The 23,860-nt window shown below is 38.2% G+C and overlaps 1 protein-coding gene across 3 annotated transcripts in view; it reads left to right on the top strand.

Moving 5' to 3' along the window:
- LOC111624536 (hepatocyte nuclear factor 6-like) overlaps window positions 1–23,860 on the top strand; it is a 55,816-nt gene that overhangs the window by 29,867 nt on the left and 2,089 nt on the right. Inside the window, exons 2-3 of one of the 3 annotated variants that reach the window (XM_023367404.1) lie at window positions 991–1,032; window positions 20,844–20,916. In XM_023367404.1, coding sequence (XP_023223172.1) covers window positions 991–1,032; window positions 20,844–20,916 — 115 coding nt within the window. The remainder of the gene's footprint in view (window positions 1–990; window positions 1,033–20,843; window positions 20,917–23,860) is intronic. The other 2 variants (XM_023367403.1, XM_023367405.1) reach the window with 2 other exon arrangements.

Here is a 23,860-nt window from a genome sequence, read left to right as displayed (position 1 = left end):
ACTTGTTTTTAATCGTTCATAACTTTCCTACGGTATAACAGAATCGTTTCTAATCCCCATCTTCCCTGTATAAACGAATACACGTATGCTTTTTAATGCTTCGAATTAGGCCTACACTCTGCGAAAATTCTGTTAATTTGTCTTTTTATATGCAAATTATAAGCGAATAACTCGAAATTCAATTTCGATTTGTTAAGTTTCATTCAATTCCAATCAAATAAACTACTTTGAATGACAAATTTTTGTAAATAACAGACAATAATCTTCAATTCTTAAAAGACTTTCTAATCAAATCTCCGGCTCCTTTAAAAAATATATATATACTTTTTTTCAACTTCTCCTTTCGTTTTCGATGAAATAAAACAAATATAAACACTCTAAAACGATCTTTTAACACGAAAAATCTCTCCTTTTATTTTTTTTATACGTTTCTAGAAGCCTATTCCTGATTTTTCTTTACTTAGATATACATTATACAGTGTATATATTTTCTTATATAACCAGTTCAAAATGGCTTCTAAAAACACAAAAAAATTCATTAATTTAAATAAATTTTAATCTTTCAACTTGCATGCATCAATAGGTAAGTCATTTAATATATAAATTATATATTTATATAGCCTGTAAGTATAGTTTTATACGTACAATACGCTTGTGTGTGTGTGCATGTATGCCTGTATTTTTTTTTAAATAATTAAATAATAACTTAAGTTTTCATTTATAACCTAACAATTTCTATTATTTTGTACGGTTGCCAAGTTATTTTAAGCGTTTTTTTTTCACTGTTTTTTTTTCTCTCCTCAGTAGCACTTGTTACGGTAAGCAGTTCTTGGTTGGTGATTTTTCTTAAAAAATAAATTATTTATGATAGTGTAAAATAATAATATATATAAAAAGAGAGAGAGAGAATGACAGGCCTAACAACAGATAGCCTTAGACAACACTTTATTAAGAAAATCACAACTGTTTTCTTGAATGCTTTCTTTACAGGTAAGTCAGCATCCCCTTGGTGTTCAGCTACAAATACTGGAGGTGAGGTTCTCTATTAGTTAATAATTTTGTTTGTTTTTTATTGAAAGGACATATTTGAAACATTAAATGGTTGATTAAATGTTTATTTTTTTTTGATTTTTTTTTTAAACTGACGAGAAGGTTTAGTTGGGAGGAAAGACTTAAAACAATTAACGGTGTGGCCAGGCGCAGGATAACCTTCGAAAGATGGCTTTACTGTTAAATTAAAGTGATTTTTATGACGTTATTAATCGGGTTTTTAAATAATATTTATGATGTTTCAATCAATATTTTTGTTTACTTTAGATAAGGTTTATAATTGCCGGTAGTGTGTTTTGCATAAATTAGCCTTTTATCTCTTATCCAGATAGTTAATTGTTTGGAGTGTCAGCCAGTTTTTAATCTAAGCTGGCTTAGTAAATTCTACAGAAAGATGGTGTTAAGTTATTTTTTTTAAAAAAAAATATGGCCCAAATTTATAATAATCAACGCGAAATTAGGAAATATGGAAGAGGAAAATAAGGAAAAAAAAATATATATATATATATATAAGGAAACTTAACGTCGAAACCACATAGGAGCAGCTTTAGCGAGTTTAGTGAACCCAGATCCAGGTGGTATCGGTCAAGTTACAAACATCAATCATTGCAGAGAGCAGACATTTTCTTCTTGGGCAATGTCTTCATCAGCAGTTAGTAGAAGTTAAGAATCAGGTGGAAATAGCAGTTCCAATAAACAATAAGGTCGATAAAGCTTCGAACCTTTGTCGATTGTATCTTTAATAATTCGAAGAAAAAACGGGCCCTCGAAATATTCGAGACGTTCGTTCGGTTCAGGGCCCGATCAATATGGTGACCCTGAGTCCCTTTCCCAAATTGTCGAGCTCAGAGAAGCAGAACTAATGGAGAAACTCCGCTTCGACTAGCTGCTTACGAACTCGTCTCTGTGTGTGTGTGTATGTGTTTGTGTCTCTCTGTGTGTGTGTGTGTGTGTGTGCGTCTGTGTGTGGGGAGGAGGTAGCGCAAAATCCCTCCTTCCTAGATTCAGTAATTAGGTAATTAACAGTAATTAATTGTACCGTGACCGTCTAGACGAGAAGAATAGAACCTAATGTTCCGTGATTTCTCTCCCACCCAACCCAAACACGCACAGTACATTCCGAGAGTTCGGGTCGAGTCAATCTATTAAGTGACGAAGTACGAAAGCTTTTTGATATGCTGACTTTCTTTCCTGGAATTAGTTATATACACTCCAACAGGAGATTTATCCATAAATTGTAATGATATCTTTACTATAAGGCGATAACTTTTCATCGTTGTTATTAATTAAAAATATATTTTTAAATTCGAATTTAAGCTTTCCGGTTTAATTTATATAAAAATGTTTTACGCGTTTTTCATCTAATATATACAGAGTTTTATATTAATTTAAATGCTTAATTTCTTCGCTCTCGAGTTAGAATTACAGAATATAACGGGCCCTACTCCTCTAACAAATGTAAAAAAATGCGAGGCCCTAAGGTATAAACCGGTAAGGAAGGCCCTAAGCTGGTGTTTATTTAGCTTATCCTGTTCTATGTCGTGTTAGAAAAAAATCAAAACACACGAAAGAATCGAAAGTTTGTAAAATTGGGTGTTTTTGAAGACAGAATGCTTACAAAGTAGCGAAGGGAAAAAAAAGTTAAAACAAAGAAAAGGTAGCAAAGATTATCTACGAGACTGTTTCAATGAGGGATGTTCCGTTCCCCTTAACTTTAATGCCCACCACCGAACAAGGAAGGCGTGTACACACGTCGCCCAGCAAACAGCCAAGTCTCTAAGGACATAAGACTGTAGCACTATTTGTTCACAGCTTGCAACCTGATTAGAAACTGACGCTTTGTTGATCTGTGCCCCTCCATAACCCGATTAAGAGAACTGGGGGGTGGAGGGTTAAGAGAACCCAACCGCCTAATCCAGTTAAGGCGATATGGTTGGGGATAGGAATGTCCCAAAAGTTGTCGGACGGTCTATGATTTTACGTACGGTAACAATTGCCCCGAGAGTAGATAGAGCTTGTACATATTTCAGTTTAGGTTCGATGTGGTGCAATTATAAATATTGTTCTTTCCAGTTGTAACGTCGAAGCTCGGTAATGTGATTTGCCGTCTTCTATCCCGTAATTAAGCTTCTTATATCCCAATACAACGACGTTTAAACCCGTGTTGGACGGATCCTGTCCGTTTCTCTAGTATTTTATCAACTTGGCAAAGGGAGCAAAGTGGGTAGATAAGCTGGAAAATCAATGGGCAACGGATTTCCAACAGGTTGATGGCAACTTAGATAAAGAAAAAAAGAAAAGAAACTTGGGTGTTAAGCAGTAGATTAAGTCGGATAGTTGAAAAGTTTGGAGAGAAGATTTTTATTCAAATTTCTCGGTGGAAAGTTTTTCCATAAGAAAAGAAAAATTGGCGATCTTTGCCGTTCGAAAACAATAATTAAACAACAGTCCGACATTAACGGATTTGGAGGAAAGAATCCGGAGGAGGAAAACTCCAAATCTAATTACCCAAACACTAGACGCTTGTGCAGCTTGCCTTGTTTAATTACCCTGTCCGGGTTTTTTGCCCCTCTTAAAATCTCTCCGTTCGTTACCTGACGGAAAGGGGGAGGAAGACAAAATTCGGAAAATTTTGTTTCGTTTTCTTAACCCTACCACTCGCGTGACGTCATAAGGTGGGGAAAAAACTTTCTAATTTGTAAACGCCTCCGATAATGAGTTTTTCTAACGAACTGTGCAGCGCTTTGGCATAGACAGGAAGAGGGATCGGACCCTCTATCTATCACTTCCATCCTAGTTTCAATTTTTTTCCCACCATTCATTTCGTCTCTCGCCTTTACCCCCCTCGTTCCCTCGTTCGAATGCAGAATGGGCGGCTAAGCGCGTGTTGTTCTTAACAAACTTTTAACTTGATGTATCTCTAATTATCGGCGCTACCCTGGGAACAAGACATCTGCCCGAGGTACTCTCTGCAGAGAGCTACACTCCCTACTTTTTGCAAAGAGGGCCGTTTTTAATTTGCGTCCCCCCTGCCTCCTGATTTCTGTTTTTTCATCCCGCCCCGTTCGCTTCCTTCCCGTAAGCATCGAGATAACGACTTTGCCAAATTCACACCTTGCCAGTTCGCAAGGACCGTTCATTAATATCTCTTCCGTCCTTTCCGTGTGTTGAGATGAAGGAGCGGGGGGAACAATTAACCCTCCAGCCCTCCCGGCATCAACGTTTGAATATAGATCGTCCTATGGTTTTTGTTCTTCTCCGAGTGAGTGTTGCGGAGGGGGCAGAAGTCGTTAATTTCGTCTGTATGTCTTAGAGGTGTCTTCAACGTTCGTTTCTGATATTGCGAATTAGGAAAACAACAACGCTGGCTTCCCTTAAAAACACATACCGACAAATTCCCCACAAGCTCTCACACAAATCCAACGATTACTCTTGCACACTTTAAATGCCACTTTTCACATCCCATTCCGGAATAAACTAAAAACGGGGGAGGACAATACGTAGAATTCTTCGTCACACAACTTTGTAAACCGTAACAATGGTGTTTGGTGTTTGAGAAGAAGAGCATCTAATATGTCATAAGATTCCCGAGATAGCTTCTTCCTCTCGTCTCGACATATCCAACATCGACATTGACACGTCACTATATTGCAGCGCGTCAAACTCGCCACCCCGTCCAACTGCAAGCTGGATGGGGGAGTTCGTACAAAGGGCAGAAATCTGCAGAAGTTAATGCCTTTATACATTATTATTATTAAGTAAGGCGTACGGTTAACAAGCCAAAGTAGCAGGAAACCTTCCATCTAGACTAACAATGCAGCAACAATCGCGAACACGCTCTATAAGACTTCGGAACAACTTTTTCTCTCTCTGTCATTTTCTCTTAACATGACACTATCATCTTGTCTTCTGAAATGTGTGGGAACTCGGCCACCCGCTTGCCCTATCCTCAGGCAGGTGGTCCACCCTCCCCTTTCTCTCTTTCACGTAAAATTAAGCACTCTTTCTCTTGCTGCCTTCTTCTTCTTCTTTTTTTTTTCTTCTTTCCTCTTCTCTTCGCCAGCTTCTCCTCTCGTTCTTCGGCTCTTCTCCCATCGCAGCCAAAATACACAGCGGATAATAACGGTGTAGCTCGGCCACGGACTGCGCCGTCGAAACTACTATTAAACATGGCCGACTCCATGCTATTGTCGCTAGCCAAGAAAGGCAGGGGGGAGTACAAACCTTACTAACAAAGGGACACGGGTATACGCCTCTTTCACCCCTACACTAGGGGAATGTAGCTGAAATGATTCCCTTACTCTCTTACTTATAGTGCTCTTTTATGGAATTTTTGTCACAAATGGAACGGTATACGAAAATTATGGTGTAAAGTCCAGTCCAACTGAAATTACAGGACCGACCCGAGTTAAGGTTTGAAGTCGAGAGGGAGAGACTCACGCTGACCTTCTACGTGGCGACTCTTTCGTTTCGCCTCCGCGCCACGCGCGACTGTGACGTCCTTGACAGTGACAAATCGTGTGTCCCGCTCTGTGTTATATAGTTGCCACCAGTCACTGCAGTCGGGGAGGAACGGAGTTTAAGTTATTGAAAACGCTGACCCACTGGAATGACGTGCAGTTTAATGTGGTACCACCGAAGGGTACGATGACTGATTAATGGCATCTATAGTCCCTCGTTTTTCGTCCGCTTTGTTTTTCTCCCCTCTTTCTTCTCGTACTTTTTTTTCCTTATTTTTTTTTATATATTTTACTTCTCCGATGGCCACTGACCGCTTTGTTTTTATGTCAGATTCCAAAAACCGAATTTCCAGCACGCAACACAAGAATATTCGCCTTGATAAATGCGTTCCTCGTTAATAGTCCACCTTACTAAATACCCAAGTAAAGTCTACGACAAATCATTACTCGCTTTCTACATGTTACGCGCATTAAACTCGAATACCAACGACGTAATGCATAGTTCGGTTGCACGGGTTTGTTCCGCATTCTCTTAATTTGTATCGAAGTTTCTCCAAGTAGAATTTATAATAAAGACGATAAACAAAGTGCGAATATGTAGAAGAGAAAATTCTCTTCTCTCACTTAAATGAATCGAATACGGGAATATATTCTTTTGGTTATAATATAATGAGTTGGATTGGATTCTTTTTTTTCTTCCTTCATAGAAAATCAAATAATGGCTTCCTTTAACCGTTTTTAATGAAGGAATATTGAAGTTTATCACTTCATTCTTTACCAGAGTAGCATCAATCTCTCAAGTTTTCCTTCGTTAGGAGCTAGGAAAAATGCATTACCCGTTAAATCTATAACTTAAATTCTTGCCCATTGTTTAATTTAATTCTTTATCTCCATTAACTAACCGAATTTAAGGCAAATATTATCTGGCCTACATTGATAGAAAGCGCATTAAACGCCAGCATGAAGCGAAGAATTTTTGAATATTTCCATAAATAATCGGTTGAAAAATGCAAGAAAGTTGCCCGTTTGAAAGTGTTCCGCACTTTAAAAACTTATAATAACTTCCCTCGACTGTAATTTAGCTATAATAGCTTAAATTTATTCCAGGCGAGAGATGTGAAAACGTACCAAAGAAAGATAATTATAGCCAGAGACGAGGACTATAATTGCACTTTTTTTCTATATATGCTTAAACTTTAAGCAATTTTATATAAAATATATAATAATGTTTTGCATTAATTAAATTTACAGTTTATATAAATATTTAAAAAAAAAGGAATTAAAGGTATAAGAGAGTAGAATAAATCGAAGTTATATGGTGTAGTTACTAAATGATCTTATTGTCGTCACTTTCGTTTTCGATACGAGATCTTTAACAACAGGTTTCGGCCTTTGTTCCTTCAACTATTTACTGTTTCAGATGTCTATAGCAGGAGAGGAAAATTGCCTGTTATTTTTTATGTATCAATCTTACACGGTGGACGCCCCTTCATCCGTGAATATATCCCCCTCCCGAGTTGATCTCTTCTCCCTCTCCTGCATCTCCCGCGAAGATAAAGCATATTCGGCTCTACTTCTTTTTTTTTCTCTCTTTTTAATACTCGTAACATAAGGTTTCTTAATTTTTTAACTCGTTTTAACAACTTAACATAATCATTATTTAGTAGAAATCTTAAATTTTGTAAAGCAAACCATTAAGAGAAAGGGTCGAGTTGCTGGAAGGAAACGTCTCGAGTTGCGGAATTGTAACTTTCCCCCAAAAACTAGAAGAAAATGAAAAAGCCAGAAGAGGGATATTCACGTAATTAGAAGAGAATAATGAACCTTTCGCTAGGGAGCATCACCTGCAGATCCCCTTTACGCCACTACAGTCCTTAACCATTATCTCGCACTCCACCTTAACACAATCCTTACGAATAATTCAGTTGTAAAATTTAATGAATCGTCCTCATAATGCTTAACTGGATTCTCACATCCAGAAACAAATTTAACTTTATGAACTTCTCTGCAAATATAAACGTTAACTCGGCAGACAGCTGGATATCATTTTAAGTCTGTTAAATACAACAAAGCTTTTCTTGATGCGTGCGAAAAACCATTAAACTTGATGCTTTTCCATTGCATGGTCGCATATTAACTTCAACGGACAAACGCTTCGATAATTTATGTATCTGTGAAAAGACAGGACGTCTGACATCATCTCGCCTATCATCTACCTACTTCTTGCTTAAGATTGTTCCAGGCATGCGTATTATCTGATAGCATCGTCGTTGGAAAAATTGCTTTCGACTTACTCGACCGACTTTAATTCTTTTTTTCTTTTCCTTCTTCCTTTTTTCACTAAAAAAGAACTTTTTATCTTGTTTATAAAAGGAATCTTAAGTAATTTTCTTCTTTCAAATGCTACAAATTAGCCATTTTTTACTTCAATTTAGCGTGTATCGCGCTTCTTACGCGTGTTCTTCTTACGGATAATGGAAAAAAAATCCTTCCATTTTTAAACCCGAAACGAGTAAACACAGCGAAGAATATCGCTCATTCCAAACTTTTAACACTTAAAAACTTTATTTTCTTCAAAACATTTTACGTATTTCCTCGGCTTTATTCGAATTTTTCCCATGGAAAGTGCGACGTAAAAATTTCCGATATTTTTTTTCTTTTTTCGCCGATTAAAATAAAGTTTAGAAATTGTTTTATAAACTCTTTGGTCCAATCTCCTTAACATACACAAGCGAATGTCCCTGAAATGATTCACAAACCTTATCGTTTGACGATAGACAGCTATAGATTGAGTGTCAATACACATAATTCTCTAGGGTATGGAGGTTTTCCTGCTCTGCAGTCCTGCACCGCAGACCAAACTCCCCAACAGGGGACAGCATGACAAGTGTCATTCTCAGACATCACTTGTGGTTGCTAGGTGACGATTTGGTCGCAGTCAATGGACTGTGCATCATTTTGACTGCACTTGAATCGAAATGAGATCTGTCTATTCTCGAAATTCTACAAGAAGAAAAAGGGGGGAAAGTTCAAAAAGATTCTCTTAAAAACTTGCTTTCAGCCGATTCCGACTAGCAACTTTGACTTAAAATGGAAAGGCCTATGTGTCCCGATCCGTAATCTAAAGCCAAAACACGTGTTCCAAACCTTCCCTACCTTCTAATTCTTTAGTTTATTTGCATTCGACTGTAATTGAGAGTCGTGTATTCCTTATCCATCCCTCACTCTAGCGATCTTCAAAACTGGTAAGGAGGATCTCGTATCCATTCATGTGGAGCAAAAGTATAGTTTTTTTTTTTTTCGTTAAGATAATCGTTGCCTGGAAGAGTGGCCGGTTGCAAATTCTATAAATAATAAAAGAATGTTTCTCCATTATCGTTAATGAATATAGAGGCATTTTTTCGTCCATAACGTTCTTCACGCCGACTTTTGCGATTGCGCCCTGCTAGCCGGCAAAGTTAATTAGTTGAATAAACAGGTGTTGCCCATCCTCCGATTTACCCCGTACCAGTCATTGACTGTTAACTCCACGTGTTTCCAGGCCGGAGGGAGGAGAGTTTTACATAATTACCTTGCGTTCCCCTCTGTGGCACGCAAAAGCATAGTTCATTAGTTGTTGTGTAGTGGCCTATACAATCGGGGACGAAACTATCGCCGAGGCATTTACGTCCCGAAAGAAACTCCAATCAAACCAACTTTATAGTAGATAATCTTCCAAACTTTTCCTCAAAGATTAAAATTCTTTAATTAATTCGTCTTCCAGCGCTTTCTTAAAACGAATACTTCCGTTTCTAAGAGTTTATCTGGTTGATTTCCTAGATTTAATTCTTCTATAGGCGTTAGATGTCCTTCAACGTAGAGGATCTTCGACCAAACCGGCGAAGAGCCGCCATTTTGTAAGCACTCGGAAAAGTTAAAGAAGGGCGAAACATTTATCATAAAAACAAGGAGCTATGCGAGTGGATAAACACAAGTTTGGACAAACGACCAACGACTTAAGTCTAACACCGCGAACGAAAGCAAACGGCTGCACCAAAGGAGAGGGTAGCTCCCAAGGGAATGTTGGCCTCACTAATGACGTATATCCCGTGAACAAACAAACCTGTCCTGGATCTAACAAGAAATTAGTTTCATCCATTCCCAGGAGAAGTTACTTGGTCCTTAAATCTTTCTCGTGGGACTCTCGTTCGTCACATTTTGACCATTCTCATTTTTGAACCCGCAGTATTACAACGCGAATAAATTTAAAATGGAGCCAACTATTAATGTAAAAAATGTACGGTTTAGGTATTATAATTAATGGGGTGGATATTTTCATAACGCGTGTAAAAATGCACGAAATGCCTGGTAATGTGGGAAGTGGCATTCTTAGACAGAAACTCAGTTTTCCAACTAAACTATTTAAAGTGTGGGAGAAAAATCTGCAACTCTCATCGACTGGAAGCATTCGCAATCATTTTGATTACTTTCCGTTTTAAAGAAGAGCGGAATTCCTCAATTAATTAACTGATTATCGAACTCGATCAAAAAAGTCGCCTTCTGCATCCGCCATCTTGTCAAAGCCTTCTCTACTTTGTTGGCTGTTCAACCGTAACGCCATCTGGTGTCGAATTTGGTATCAATTAAATGCAAGTTCTGCTTGGGGTTAAATTGCAATTAGATTAAGCACCTGTTTTGCTATGTTAAGAGCAATTTTAGCTTTCAAACCGCATTATCTTCTCGACTGTGCTCCTTCGATTTTACTTAAATTGCTCTTCCTAAGCTTAAATTTATCTTAATCTTCTTGCTCTCTGTTCTTCACCCTGTATTAAAATTTCCTAATCGTGTCCCTGCCTCTTAGAATCATTATTATCTGTAGAGTATAGCTATATTTATGTTATCTTGCCGTTGTATCCATCGGAAAGTTAAACTTAGAACTAGTGAAAGGCACAAGTTTGGAGTGCAAGTTTGCCCCCTCCCGAAGTCATTTTCGGATAGAAGATGCCCCCAATCACTCTCATTCGTCAGGAAATAACCGGTTTTAAAGTCAGTATCGTCGTGTAGCACCAATTATCCGTGAGTAAACCACAAACTGCAACGTCCCCTCCGAGTCCCAAATTGGACAATTGTCTGCACTTGTCGACACTCAACCGGCCCTGTTCCAATTAGCCAAAACAATTCTTTTCGCCTTATAACAGCCGATTCGAGTAGCGAAAACGTCATAAATGACAGAGATTTCGGCTGGACCAATTAAAATCTAAACGACACTTTGCAAAAGTTCGCCTCTCCCAGAACGGCCCCGTTCCTTAAACATGTATTCAATTGATTACAAACTTTCGGGGTATAAATCTCGGCATCACGTGACATCCACGAGACAAACGGGAATGAGATCGGTAGGCGACCAACACTTCATTTCTATAGCAAAGGAGTTTGCCTTTTTTCGTTCTTTTCATTCATCAACTGCGAATATCGTTTAATATTATCACTAGGGGAATATGAATACTGATTAGAATCGCTGGTAATTTATAAAGCAATCCTCTTCGAGTTGGAGGAAACAGCAGCTATTATGCTAAAGAGAAGGATTTACACCAAACCTCTGGTTCCTTTCTATCCCACTTTTGCTTCTAATTAGGAAGTTTTGGCTCTAAAGAGGTGCCGCATCACTCCTTGCTTCTTGTATCTCTGCTGGGGATGCTGGCACCATGTATCCACGTAATAAGTAGGTCTATTTTAATGAGAGAAGACGTAAATCAAACTACAGTTTCAACTACATAATACGGCATTATTGCGTAAAGTTTTAATAAAGATGCGGAGGAGCGGAGAGGGATGCTGGGCCTATTTTTCGCTACTCGAAAGCGAAATTTCGCTAGTACAATCTCAATTAAAAACGTTAATTAATGTAATTATTCCGAATGCAATTAAAACGTTAACGTATTTCGATTTTTTTCTATTGTTTTACGTATTAATTATCATTAAAATCGGATGGGAAATTAAGTTACGAGCTGGAGAATTTCACGTTTGTAGAGGAGGAAAAAGGTTTCTACACCATCTCCTTTTGTGAGCTAAATGATTCTCGGATTAAAGGCTGCATCCTCCGAAAAATCTCGTCCATCAAATAAGTAAGCAATACTCATTGTTTTCTCGTAGCGGGATCAATGATACCAGAGTGGTAAAGGAGGTAAAAAACGGCTACAGGAATCCGCACTCCTAACCAAACAACTAATTCTACCTTCCAATATAAGGTTAATTTCCAGCTAGAGGATAGTTTTTTCGTTTAAGAGACTGGCGTGGGGGGAAATCGGAGCCAATGTTATTTCGCAGAATGACTGTGCTACCAACTATTTAACATCGCATCACCCGTCAGAGCCTCTCCACACATGCAGCAGATGATGCGATTGTTTTTCTATTTAGAGCAAAGGAGAGAGAATGAGAACAGGCAAAAAAGCGCACGATAAACGTAATAAGGTGATTTTTTTTTCTTCTTTCTTTTCTTTTTCTAGCAGCCCGGGAGGTAGAATGGGTTATAATGAGAGATATCTGCAGTCTGTTCTGCTTTTCTATGTTTAAGGCTCTCTTTCCGAGTGCAGTCATTGAGTTTTATTAAATATTCTCTCTGTTTTTTGTATAAAAATAACACTAATTTCAACCGAATTTCGTAGGGAGTATGTTTATAAGGGTTTAAATTTAATCCATTAATTGTAACTGTTTTATTACCATAATAGCATTTCCTAACGGCTATCGAACTTTGTTATTTTTTTTACACTTATAGAAGTACTATTAATGTTTATATAATAACCAGCTGCAGTTGCGGTCTATATATTTGTTTACTGTTAAAGATTCGGTTCTCGGTTAGGGTTTTTACTAATTAAGCATTTGCCAATTGATTAATCTAGCTTCGTTTAATGTTTAGTACACGTTTCAATTAATATAAGGGCGGGAAAGAAGAGAAGAGAAGTAAAAAAAGATTAATCTTTCGACATCATCTATCGTACAAAGTCGATCAACACTTGATCAGCTAATCCAAGGATACACTTCTCCCTTCTTAATCCGACAGCTGCTACCCCAAAACGGAAGTTCCAGTAGCCAAAAATCGCCCCAACTCATCGACTGCGGCGGCAGAAAGATTTTTAATAATCCCAACTTGGCGTAATTAATTGACTTTAACGTTAAGACTGATTAATGGTACTAAATATTCGACGGAGTTTTCGGACTGCATCCACCTCCTCTGTTAGAAGTGCTCCGAACACGTCCAGCTGACGGCTAAAGCTTACCCAGAATGCCTTAATAAAACTTTGAGTGATGGATTTGAGTTTGATGGTGGGACTGGGAGATTTTGGTGGGCAGGCAGGAAAGAGGGGGGTGGGGAGGTGTAGCCGAAAACAGACTTTTTTCCTTTTTTACTTTTCTACGACGTTCTGTTCGAGTTTGTCGGAACGATCGAAATACGAGGAAAAGTTTAACCGCAAAAGGACTTTCTTTTCGCTCCTTTTGTAATATTTATTCAAAAGGAACAGTTTTTAATCATTAAAGGATCATGCGATTTGTCTTTTTCCCTCTCGGGTTGTTTAAAATTGAAAGCGTGCAGCGTTTTGCATTTCCAGGCCTCTCTCGCCCCTGTAAATCACACTTTCCCACTCTACCCGCGCTTTTTAACGTTTTAAAATGATTAAATTTTCCTTTTGAGATTATATTCTTAGGCAAAACACGTCGTTTTTCGAATAATAATTAAGTATTATTTTCGTTTTTAATTCAATAAATTGTCGATACCCGCATAAATCCGGCGATAAAAGATATAGGAAACGTGGATAAGCGAGAAAAATTTAAGCAAAGATGGAGCATTATACGAGTTTGTTTTCTTTCTCCTTCAACGGTTAAAGAATTTAAAATGTCCAATAAAGGAAAAAAAGTGTTTAAGAGAAGTTTTGTCGCGATAAAAAACGGAAAAATCGCGTCTGCTGCGACCAGAGGGATCAGAATGTACATCGTCAACCCAGATTCGCTCTATTAGACGCAGACACTTTCTTCATCTTTCGGCTGGATCTGGGCGGATAGACGAGTGATAGAGAAAAGAGGCAAGAGTCATTACTAGCACTCGACACGAAGCTGACTGAGTACAGATGGGAGGGCGGGAAGAAGAGAGAAGATTTCAACGTTCGTCGGTGATTTTTGCGTCGTGCCAAAACGAAGGTGTCCCGATTACAGGGTTGCAGATGATGAATGCTCCTTGTTCGTTGGTCCGCGAGCGACGAGGCGAAGGGTGGGGGACAATTACCGTTTGTGCTCTCTCACCCCCTTCACTCTGCGACTTTGCAGTTCTTACCTCTCGCCCCGTTGCCTCTACACTTCGGCAATGGGTTACTATGTAAATGGTTTTTTAATTGCATGGGCTTGTACCGAACGGCGCTACCTGTCGACGTTGCGCCGTACATCAAATGCCTCGCGCCACGCACTGGCGCAACTTCCTACTAGACGTTAAAGGAGACAGATGGACCAGGAAGGTACAATTAAAGGAGGGATACAGACTCTCTGCGCTCGGAGTGATTAATGGGACTTTGGGGGAGGAGAAGAGCGTCGAGAAGGAACTTCCGGTTGGTCTCACGCTTGACGTGGGATTCTCACGATCCAAAGATCGTGATTAGTCGCTGGTGTCTGCGTAGAAAAGGAATTGCATACCGAACAGAAAGATATGGCTGGTTTGTTTTTGAAGCATTTAGTCACAAGAAGTTTAATTTACAGCTCCGATGCAAAAAAAATCCAAAAGCCTTCTTGTTTAAGAGATCCGAAAACCGTTGTTTAGCGTTTGGTCATTAATCATTCAAAAAGTCAGCTATTAATATTGTCTATAAAAACACTTCCTATTGCCTGTTATCGTCTCATAATTATTCATCTCAAGCTATCAATTTAAATTGATTCAAATCGGGCCAATTCCTATGCAACCCAACGATTTGTTTACATTGTCCTTTAATAGCATCTTTCTCGCATTCCTTCTCCTTCTATCGTCGTCTAAAAAGAGATTAATTCTATCCACAAATGATCCTCTTAGTCTATTAACTCTTCTTAATATTCTTGATAATATTTACTCTATCGATACTTCTTTAAACTCATCTCTAATCACGGATCTATCCACTTTTTATCCGCATCATTAATGCTCACCTTTTAAAACATTTCTCCATATTTCCTAATTTAAACTTTCCCCATTAAAAGATTGCAATTTTTACTTCTTTTTTTATACCAATTTATCCTTCCAATCTGCTTATATTTACTCGATTAAAGTTTATTCTGCAGGCATTTTCATAAGAATAATAATAATATAATGGATAGAAAGTTAAGAAAAAAGTTGGCAAAGATGACAAAGTTAGCAAAACTTCTGGACCGAAGCGGCTGTTTCGTCGGAGTAAAGAAAATTCGAGGCGTTGAAGGATGGAGCCGGAGAGAAAGGATATTTTTTTCCAAGGGAAAAATATAAAAAAATAAAAAAAAATTCCCCCTTCACATGCAAATGCAAGGTCCCTATAGAGTAGAAAAGGAAATAAAAAAGGGGCAGACCACACGAAAAAAGTCTAACGGGAGGGTTATTTTCGACTAGTGCGGCAGAAAAGTGATTTCCGCCCCTCCCGTGTTTTACTTTGAGTGATGGGGGTGAGATGGCAGCTTGGCACGGACCTTGAGGCTGGTGTCACAACTGTCAGAAATTGGGGTGAGAAACCCGAATACCGTGAAGCCAACCACTTCTTACTTCTCTCTCAACTTTTATTGTTGGTGTATATTTTTATTCTGTTCTTCTTTAATGTTCAAAATCGTATTTCTTACTATTTTTCGATTTCCAAAAATCCATTCATTTCCATTTTCCTTAAAGCTCTCGTGTAATTAGTAGACGTTTTTGACACTTTTTTTTCCTTTGTTTTTTCCGTGTAACTCGTCTCTAATTGAATCAATTATTATTATTATTATTATTATTATTGTTATTGAATGCTGTGGTTTGTTAAAAACCTTCATTCGCTTTCTACGTACGTACATATACCTTATCTGATCTGGTTTAAGTGTTATTAAATAACATTGTATTTCTTTCTGCGTTTGTATTGAACTAGAAAGTCGGGATCCGTCTGTAAGTGGTCGATCTTTGATCAATTCTTACACGTACAATACTTCCCCTTTCCTTCATGGGAAACGTTTCTGAGGGAAAGACGACTCCTCCCACTGATTTAGTACCCATTCCCTTCCATACTGTTTCCTCTTTCTACATATAATAGATAGAATACAAAATCGGTACCTTTCGATCCCCTGTAAATCACGTTTTCGTACATTGCTTGCATTTATCGACGTGTAGTAATTCGACGGGGGTTTCGACTTTGGGGGGTTTTTAACACAAAATTTTCAGTTATTATAATCTATTAAAGCTTTAATAATCACTTTAATCAATAAATATCGGAATCTTTTGTATTTTATTAATGTAAATACCGAATTTTTCCAGTTAGATGTTGATGCGGGGAGTTATTTATCAATGGTTTTCCTTTTTTTCCCCCTTCCTTCTTCTGGAGATATTAAGGAACGTAGTTAGAAAATAAAGTAGATAATTGGGATAGAGACTATTAAAGTTTTTAATATCAATCTCCAAATTAAACTTTCGAGCGCAACTGGTTCAATTCATTAAAGATGAGAAGACAAAGTTGGGTTTTCTAGCAGATGTTCCTTTATTGACGACTATTCTTTGAACAATCATTTTATTCGATTGTTCGGAACACTGGTTTTCCTAACGTTTAATACACCTGTTATTATCCTGGACTACTTTCCTAGTACGAGGACGACATTATCAATCGATTTTTATAAAAAAAAATACGAAAATTACGACAAAAAGGACATATTATATACGAAACTCAAACGATTTTTTTTTCTATATTTCTAACCTTTATTTAATACTTAAGTATCCAAGAGGAACGAGCAAAAAGTTAAAGACAAAAATCAAACTTTGCCCCTGTAAATCATACTTTCCAGTCTTACTCGGAGGCGTTTTTAATCAGAAGTTATTCCCCGAACGTAGAGAAATGAATGATTTTTGTAATTGCACGTACAAAAGCGTATAGAATCATTAAGGAAAGTAAAGCATTCAATTTGTCCCAACGGAACGCGGTGAAGAATCTAAAAATGGTTTTCTCTCTCCATGCGAGATTCCATTCCCAAAAATAACAATGCTCGGAGGTTATAGTCGAGTACAGTATATATGTTTGTAGAAAAGACCGCATTGTATCTAACATCCAATGTTCTATATACTTTCAATCATTAAATATACGTCAGAAGTACTCAAAGACATCTGCGAATTTCCCAGGAGTTGAAAAAAAAGGAGCCTTTCTCCCCCGTTCATCGCACGCGCTTCATCCACAGGTGTCCAAACTGACTATTGGTGCTATTTAACACGTGTTATATTAGAGCGAGTTGCGTGAGTGATGTGCGTGTGTGATGGGTCACGTCACGTCACGAAAGACGGACAGAGCGAATTGAGTAGGTGATATGAAAGTTGAAAATGCGTTACGTCTCGTTGATACTCGAATCTAAAATAACATAAACATTAAGAGTGTGAATATTAAAATAAAATTCCTCCCTCCCTTCATCCCTTTGCCGAGCCAGCGAGTAACATTTACCTTATTTATATGCACTTTTTTTTGTGTTTAAAATAAGCTAAGATGCGGTTGAAAATCGTGATTTTGTAGGGCGGAAGTTAGGCTCGACGAATGGAAACTTATGAAGATTAATGATATTTTGGGCCGGTTTAGGGGAAGATAATACCCGAAAGATGCTTATATAACCAGTATAGAGGTATAAATTAATATTAAAAGTTAAAATATGAAGCGTTTAAGCATTCATAAAACATTAAAAAACGAGTGGAACTTAACAGAGATGCGGGGGATGCCTTTATCTCGGGAGTAGAAATGATGTAATTAGCGAAAGGATAAGTAAATATTCTTTTCAGATTTTGTAGGAGTTACACGCATTAATTAGCCACAGATTTATGTGGAAGCGAGGGAGCGAGAATTCCGAGAGTTTTCTGCTTAAAACCCGGGACGAAAGTAGTGTTATAGAGAGTGCGTATTAATGAATGGAGTTACGCGGATACACATCTTTAAAACAGATTAAAACAGATCATAATACCGTATTCATCTTGCTATTAGTCAATAGAATTAAAATATTCATGTATAGATCATAGGGAAACATTTGTAATTATCCCAACCGATATTTGCTCCAACATGAATTTTAAATGAGAAGCCACGACAGCTGGCCTATCGCTTCCAATGTCACCCACTCCAGTTCTAAAGGGGGGGGGAAAGAGAGAGGATCTTTTACTCTTTTAAAGCCAGGCAGGGGGTGACTTACAGCATTTCCAGTCGAGCTAGCGAGGTTAGGATCATCACTGGCACCTGTTTCAAACGTGTGCTTCGTTTTCATTGGTTCTTTAAGCTCTTCACTCTTCGTTCTGTCCAAAGAGGAAACGGAACAATAGAACGAAAAAGGATCGAAGCATTTATCATCCGAGTGCCATATCTCTCCGAGTTAAAGGGAGTTTTGACGGGCGTTTTTGATGTCTTTTGCCGCTCTTGTTGTATGCGTTTTTGAGACGAGCATAATGAACTGTCCGCTCACCTTTGAGCACTTGTCTGATGTTTGTTGCCGTTTGAGAAATGATTGCCACCTTCCAAATGATATATACTTCGATTATCATGCCCGCTCGACTTTAATTTATTGTAAAATTCGCGTCACTACCGATAAAAATATTTTTTAAAGTGGAAACTATCGTTTATCTATTATTATATATATATATAGAGGAGTAATAGTCGATCAAACATCCGATGCGAGCTGCCAAGATATATATTTTCTTTCACTCGAAACTCCTCTCTTGACAGATGTGTTTAATTATTTTTTTTTAAAAAAGTAATAGTAATAATAATAATAACAATTTTAATCAAATTTTAGCCGTGTTTTTGCCGACTAATCAGGGGAGGAAAATCGTTAGTAACCGCTGCTAAAATTAGTAAGTAAGAGGAGTAGGCCATTGATAGTTTTTCAGGAAGGAAGGAAAAATTCAATAAAATCGAATCAGTAAGACTATAAACAGACCATCACATCGGTTACTGGATGTCAGTAATAGATAGAATGGGACTTTGGAACGCAATGAGGCAGTTGAAAGGTTGCCATGTTGATGGGAGAAGAGTCGTAGCGGATTTTTCACGACGTCATAAATTTCCAACCCGGGTCTCGACCCCCTTAAAGATTGCCGTTGCGAGACTCGATCGGGTCCCCCAGCGGCGAGTTTTGCTCGAATTTTAATCGAAATCGTTAGGGATTAACTCTTTGTTTCCATCCGGGCCGGACACGCATCCAGCAGAAGCTTGTGTGTGTATGTGTGTGTGTGCCAGGGGCGAGGTAAAGTTAGCCTGGGTCATAGGAGCGACAGCTGTTGGCCACAACTCTCCGCTTGCCAATTAAACAGACATCAGGCTAGGAACGGGGAGAGTAAGTTGGGGGAGTGAAGTGGACGGATGGTAAGACGAAATCGAGGCCGAGTTTCGTAGATTTCTGTTCTCGACTCGGCCGTGCCAAAAGATTGATAGTCACCTGCACACAGAAGGGTCATTTGTCCCACCCACCGCCTCCTATGTTTCGAACAGGGTCTGTAAGGGTCATTTGTTGTTGGACATTTCCGTCTCTCTTCGGTCCTGGAGGGGGACTGTGCAGCAAGCTGTCGCCTAAACTCGGGCTGACGTCCTCCCGAGCCTAAACAAGCTGACGGAGAGTATAGATGATGCTTCCTGCTTTACTTTTCTTTCGCCCTGGCTAAAGTGTCAAAACTTTCATTTCCTCCGCTTGTTTCGCCTTTACAAATTTGTTTTAATCATCCAGAAGGCGAATTCTTTATAAATTACCATTGATTAACAGAGGAAATAGCCGAGTTTTAAGTCGGGAAATTTCTAGCGAATTTACCTCGACAACCTCACCAATTTAAACGCGCAATTTAACCTTTAACCTTTAACGTATAAGATAAAATTCATTTTAATTAAAGGGATCGTTAGAGGATGGATAAAATAGAATATTTTCCTGGTCATCCGATTAGGTTTTCGGAGGAGTCCAACGCTTTCATTTGGTGCAGAGTAGCTGATCTGGGATGGCCTGGTCAAGATGACAGCCCACTAATATCATCCGAGTTTCGGTCAGAGACCAGTTATTAAGATTGGACAGTGTGAGTCGAAATGTGTCAGCTGTTACGGGGGACGTGCTGGACTTGGCCGGTTGTCGATCGTGCTAGCCGACAGCACTATTGACATCAAGTTATCGACACCAGTTCGGCAGGCACTTGACATCAGTGCGAGACAGGGTGTCGCTTATCGTCCCCTAGACCTGTCGCCTTCTGGGGGAAGCGGGGGGACGAGAAGTTTTTCTTTGTAGTCGCAACCCTCTCGGCATCGGGGGAGTTTCTATCTGTGTAGGCTAGATGAGAGAAGACGATATCTGTGGGTCTAGATGGAGAATCACTAATGAGGGATGGGGATTGTCCCAGGTTTAAGGTCTCGCAAGAGGTAACGCTTTTTTCTATATATATATATATTTTTTTTTTCAAATTTTCGGCGATAAATGACTGCTCGATAACATCCGTCGAAGGGAAGCAACTTTTTAAAAGCTTCACTTTTTGAGGGAGAAAAAAAAAAGACTCGAAAAAAATTGAAAATTCAAAGTATTTTGAATGAAGAGAACCCGAGCTCGCATCGCTCCTCGCCCGTCTAGAATGGATCCACCCCTATTACAAACACTACTTAAAATATTTTAATAATCACAATCAATCATCAACCATATTTATTAAACAAAACACCCTTTAAACAGGCAGAATTTACGCCTTTCTTTTTTTATTTTTTATTTATTTTTCTTTTTTTTTTATTTCAAAAATTCTTTTCTTTCCACCTCAGACACGAACTCATCCATTTATGGATGCGCCAGAGTAAACTTAATTTACACTGGCAAAAACAATTAGTTCCTATTAATTATCGGGAAGAAGAAGACAAAACATTGATCCTTTAACACTTTAAATGAAATTAATTTAGGATAATTGGACTAAGTAATTTTCTTGTTTCCCCTATTTTGGTTTTTTTTTTATTTTATTTTTGATTTTCCTCCTCCTCCTACTCCTCCTCCTCCTCTTCTGTTCCTCTGTCTCATTCCCTCTCTCATCATTTTAGTAAAATCAGTTTATAATTAATTTATTAAATGTCGATTGTTGTTTAGAACATTCATTTTTCTTCTATTCTTTATTAACAAATTTTGTTAATAATTTGGTCAAACAAAATGAGGGTTTGCTCTCTTGTTCCATTGCAGACTTTCAGATGCGCAATGTTAACCAGAGAGCAGGGATAGGAAAGCCCGTACAGAGAAGAGGGACTCTGCGCCAGTGAGTTCCCTTAGATTATTTTTATATATTTTGGAATGAATTAAATTTTATTTTCCATCATCTGCATCGTTTATTTTATTTAATTAACTTAATTCTTTATTTATTTATAATTTTTTTCTTTAATTATTGTGTCTGTGTTTATGTAAAGTGTTTGCCTGTGTCTATGCTTGAGCATGGTTTCTAAACGTAATTAATATTAATTTATTTCATTAAAAAAAAAAAAAAAAACTTAATGTTCTCTTCTGTTGAGATTTTAATATTCTCAATCTCTTTTGTGATAAGTAATTGCTAATTCAAAAACCTATATTTTTATGTAATATTAGCCTGAAGAAAATCAAATATGGTCTAGAACAGAGACGGCAAACCTTTTTTGAGCCCATGTGCCACACCATGAGCATAAATATCTTTAAAAACACTTATGCCTGCTGAAGTTTTAGACTTCAAATAACAATATTTAAAGAAATGGAGTGAAATTGTTTTAATTAGAATAAATGTAAAGATGATGGAAAAAGGATGATTAGATGATAAACCAATAGGATAATNAGTAATATTTAATAATTATTATTTTTAATAAAATATATGTATATTTTTTTATTATATTTTAAAATTTTTCATATGGTTTAAAGATTAATATAAATGTGGCGCCATCTCTCGATAAGTTATGAAAGCTCAGATATGATTATTATTTATTTTTTTGGCAATTTAAAAAAAAAAAATTAACAACTTTTCACTATTAATTTTACGATTTTTAATTTTAATTTGCTAACGAATGTAACAATTTTTTAATTAATTTTATTATTATACGTTTATACGCATTAATATCGTCTTTTCCCTTTAATGGGCCGTGGAGAAATGGCGGTGGGGAAAGAAGGAAAGTAAAAATTAAAATGAAAGATTTTTAAATGAATGCAAGCCGTTTCGGTAATTAGTAGGGACAAATTTTGTTTTTTTTTTTTTTTAAATTTTCTTCAAGATGGCCGTCGCCAGCAGGTGCCAGTATGCTAAGGGGCGCGAAAATTGCAGTTTGTAGCATCAATTAGGGAAAAATGCGGAAGAAAAGGCGAGGGAGGGAAAATTTTCCTCCCCAACCACCTACAAGAGTCTGATGCCAAAGTCTGAGACTATCAATTATAAGGTTGTAGCTCTTTCCATTAGGTTTTGCTGGGAAAAGTGCCGTGTGTTCTCGGATGGAATACAATTCCCAGTATTCTGGGCAAAAAGGGGGTGTTTAATACAAGTTTTTCTTTCTGATGTTTGTTTGTTTTACCTTTCGTGATTTCCCTATTTAGAAATATATCTGTTTCGATCCCTCTTCCTTCCTATTATATCAGACGGAAGATGGACGTTATGTGCGGTTTGTTTAAGTTCATTCCGGATCTGTAAAGAAACATTTAATAACAAAATCTAATGGAATAAATTAAGCAGGTTTTCAGCTTTTAATACCTAAAACAATTGCTGGGTTGGCGCTTCAAATTAATCCAGTATTAAATTAGCTAAGAAAGAAAGAAGAAGAAAAAAATACCGAGCGCGGTTTTTATAACTCGGTTGGGGAGGTTGGAGTCGACTTTAAATGATGCTTTCGAATTCTTTTATTGAACTGCAGTAAAGTAAGCTAACCTCCCGTTTTCTAAAATAGACCTGGCAGAAGAAAGTTGCAGGTGAAACTTATGGCCGAAACCGGTGCTTTGAATGGCATCTTGACACCAACCCACTTTTATAGGCGTTTGGATTCTGACTGCGCTCCCTCACGCAGGGACGATTAAAATTACACAGTTACCATTCTTGGGTTTTTTAAAGAAATGAAAGAATTGGTAAAAGAAGAGAGAAAACTAAGTTGAGATTTGCAGCAACTGTCAACTTATCGGGGTTGTCAGGAGGAGACCACCTCCCTATCAACTACTTCACACCGCCCCGAAGAGAGGAGACCCATGCCACGTGACCTATCTGATTAGCAGCGTGATGAGTGAAAGCGGGAGGAAAGGAGCCGTCACGGCAGATGGTCCACGTTACTCACTCGTGACCAGAGCTGTCACGCAAACCTCCGAGCAGGTGGCACCTTTCCCACCGCACCGCCTTCTCCTCCACGCCTGTCCTCTATCAGAGCAAAAGAAGCTTGCAGCTTCGCCTGTGTTTTTACTCCCAGCTACCTTTCCCACTCCTCACTTCAATCACCATCGGACAGAATAGTGGAGTGGGGGGAGGAAAGCGACCCGCGTTTGCGTCCCCCATCCCGGAAATGATTGCGATTCTTCCTATCCGCCACAGGAGATTAAAGGTTTGATCTAAAATAACAGGTTTTGCTCAAACAGGTTTCGACTTCGAAATATGTTTCTTTACCACCCGGAGTGGGAGGAACACCTGTCGAAGTACTTCACTTCTTTTTTTTTTTTTAATGCCACCGCATCCTAGTCGAGTAATTCGGTGTCGATGCATATTGGAGAGCTTCCAATTCTCCTTATCTCGATTTACGGAGGATAAAAGAGGTGGACAGTCTCATTAGCACGACTGCAATATGTCCGAGTGTGTAATGAATATCGTGTCAATAAAGGCGAGCGAGCAATGTGAGAAAGTCTTATCTCGGTGGCTTCATTACTAGATACACATCTATATAATTTTTTGAATCCCTAGAGGAGGAGATGGCACGGCCAAAGCGCATTCATCAATCTAAAAACAGAGATTGCAGCCTTGTCTATCGGCAGAAAGGGTTGTTTAACACAATCTTCACATCGTCCCGGCGCTCGTGTTACATACATCGCGCCTCTCCAATCTGCAAATCATATTTATCTTTCGCGGCTTCTCGACTGAAATTAAGAAACATCGTGTTTAGAACAGTAAAGCACTTCTTTCGTTTCCTATCTATCTGGATCCGTAAACAGATTAGTTTAGAGAACACGTGCAATGTTCGCGGTGTGTGTGGCTGACGTGCTGCGCCGGTTTCTTCAAC

Source organism: Centruroides sculpturatus, unplaced genomic scaffold (genome assembly GCF_000671375.1).
Source record: "Centruroides sculpturatus isolate CEXI.00-Female unplaced genomic scaffold, Cexi_2.0 scaffold360, whole genome shotgun sequence".
NCBI classification, from domain to species: domain Eukaryota; kingdom Metazoa; phylum Arthropoda; class Arachnida; order Scorpiones; family Buthidae; genus Centruroides; species Centruroides sculpturatus.
This window is presented reverse-complemented; position numbering and strand designations above follow the sequence as displayed.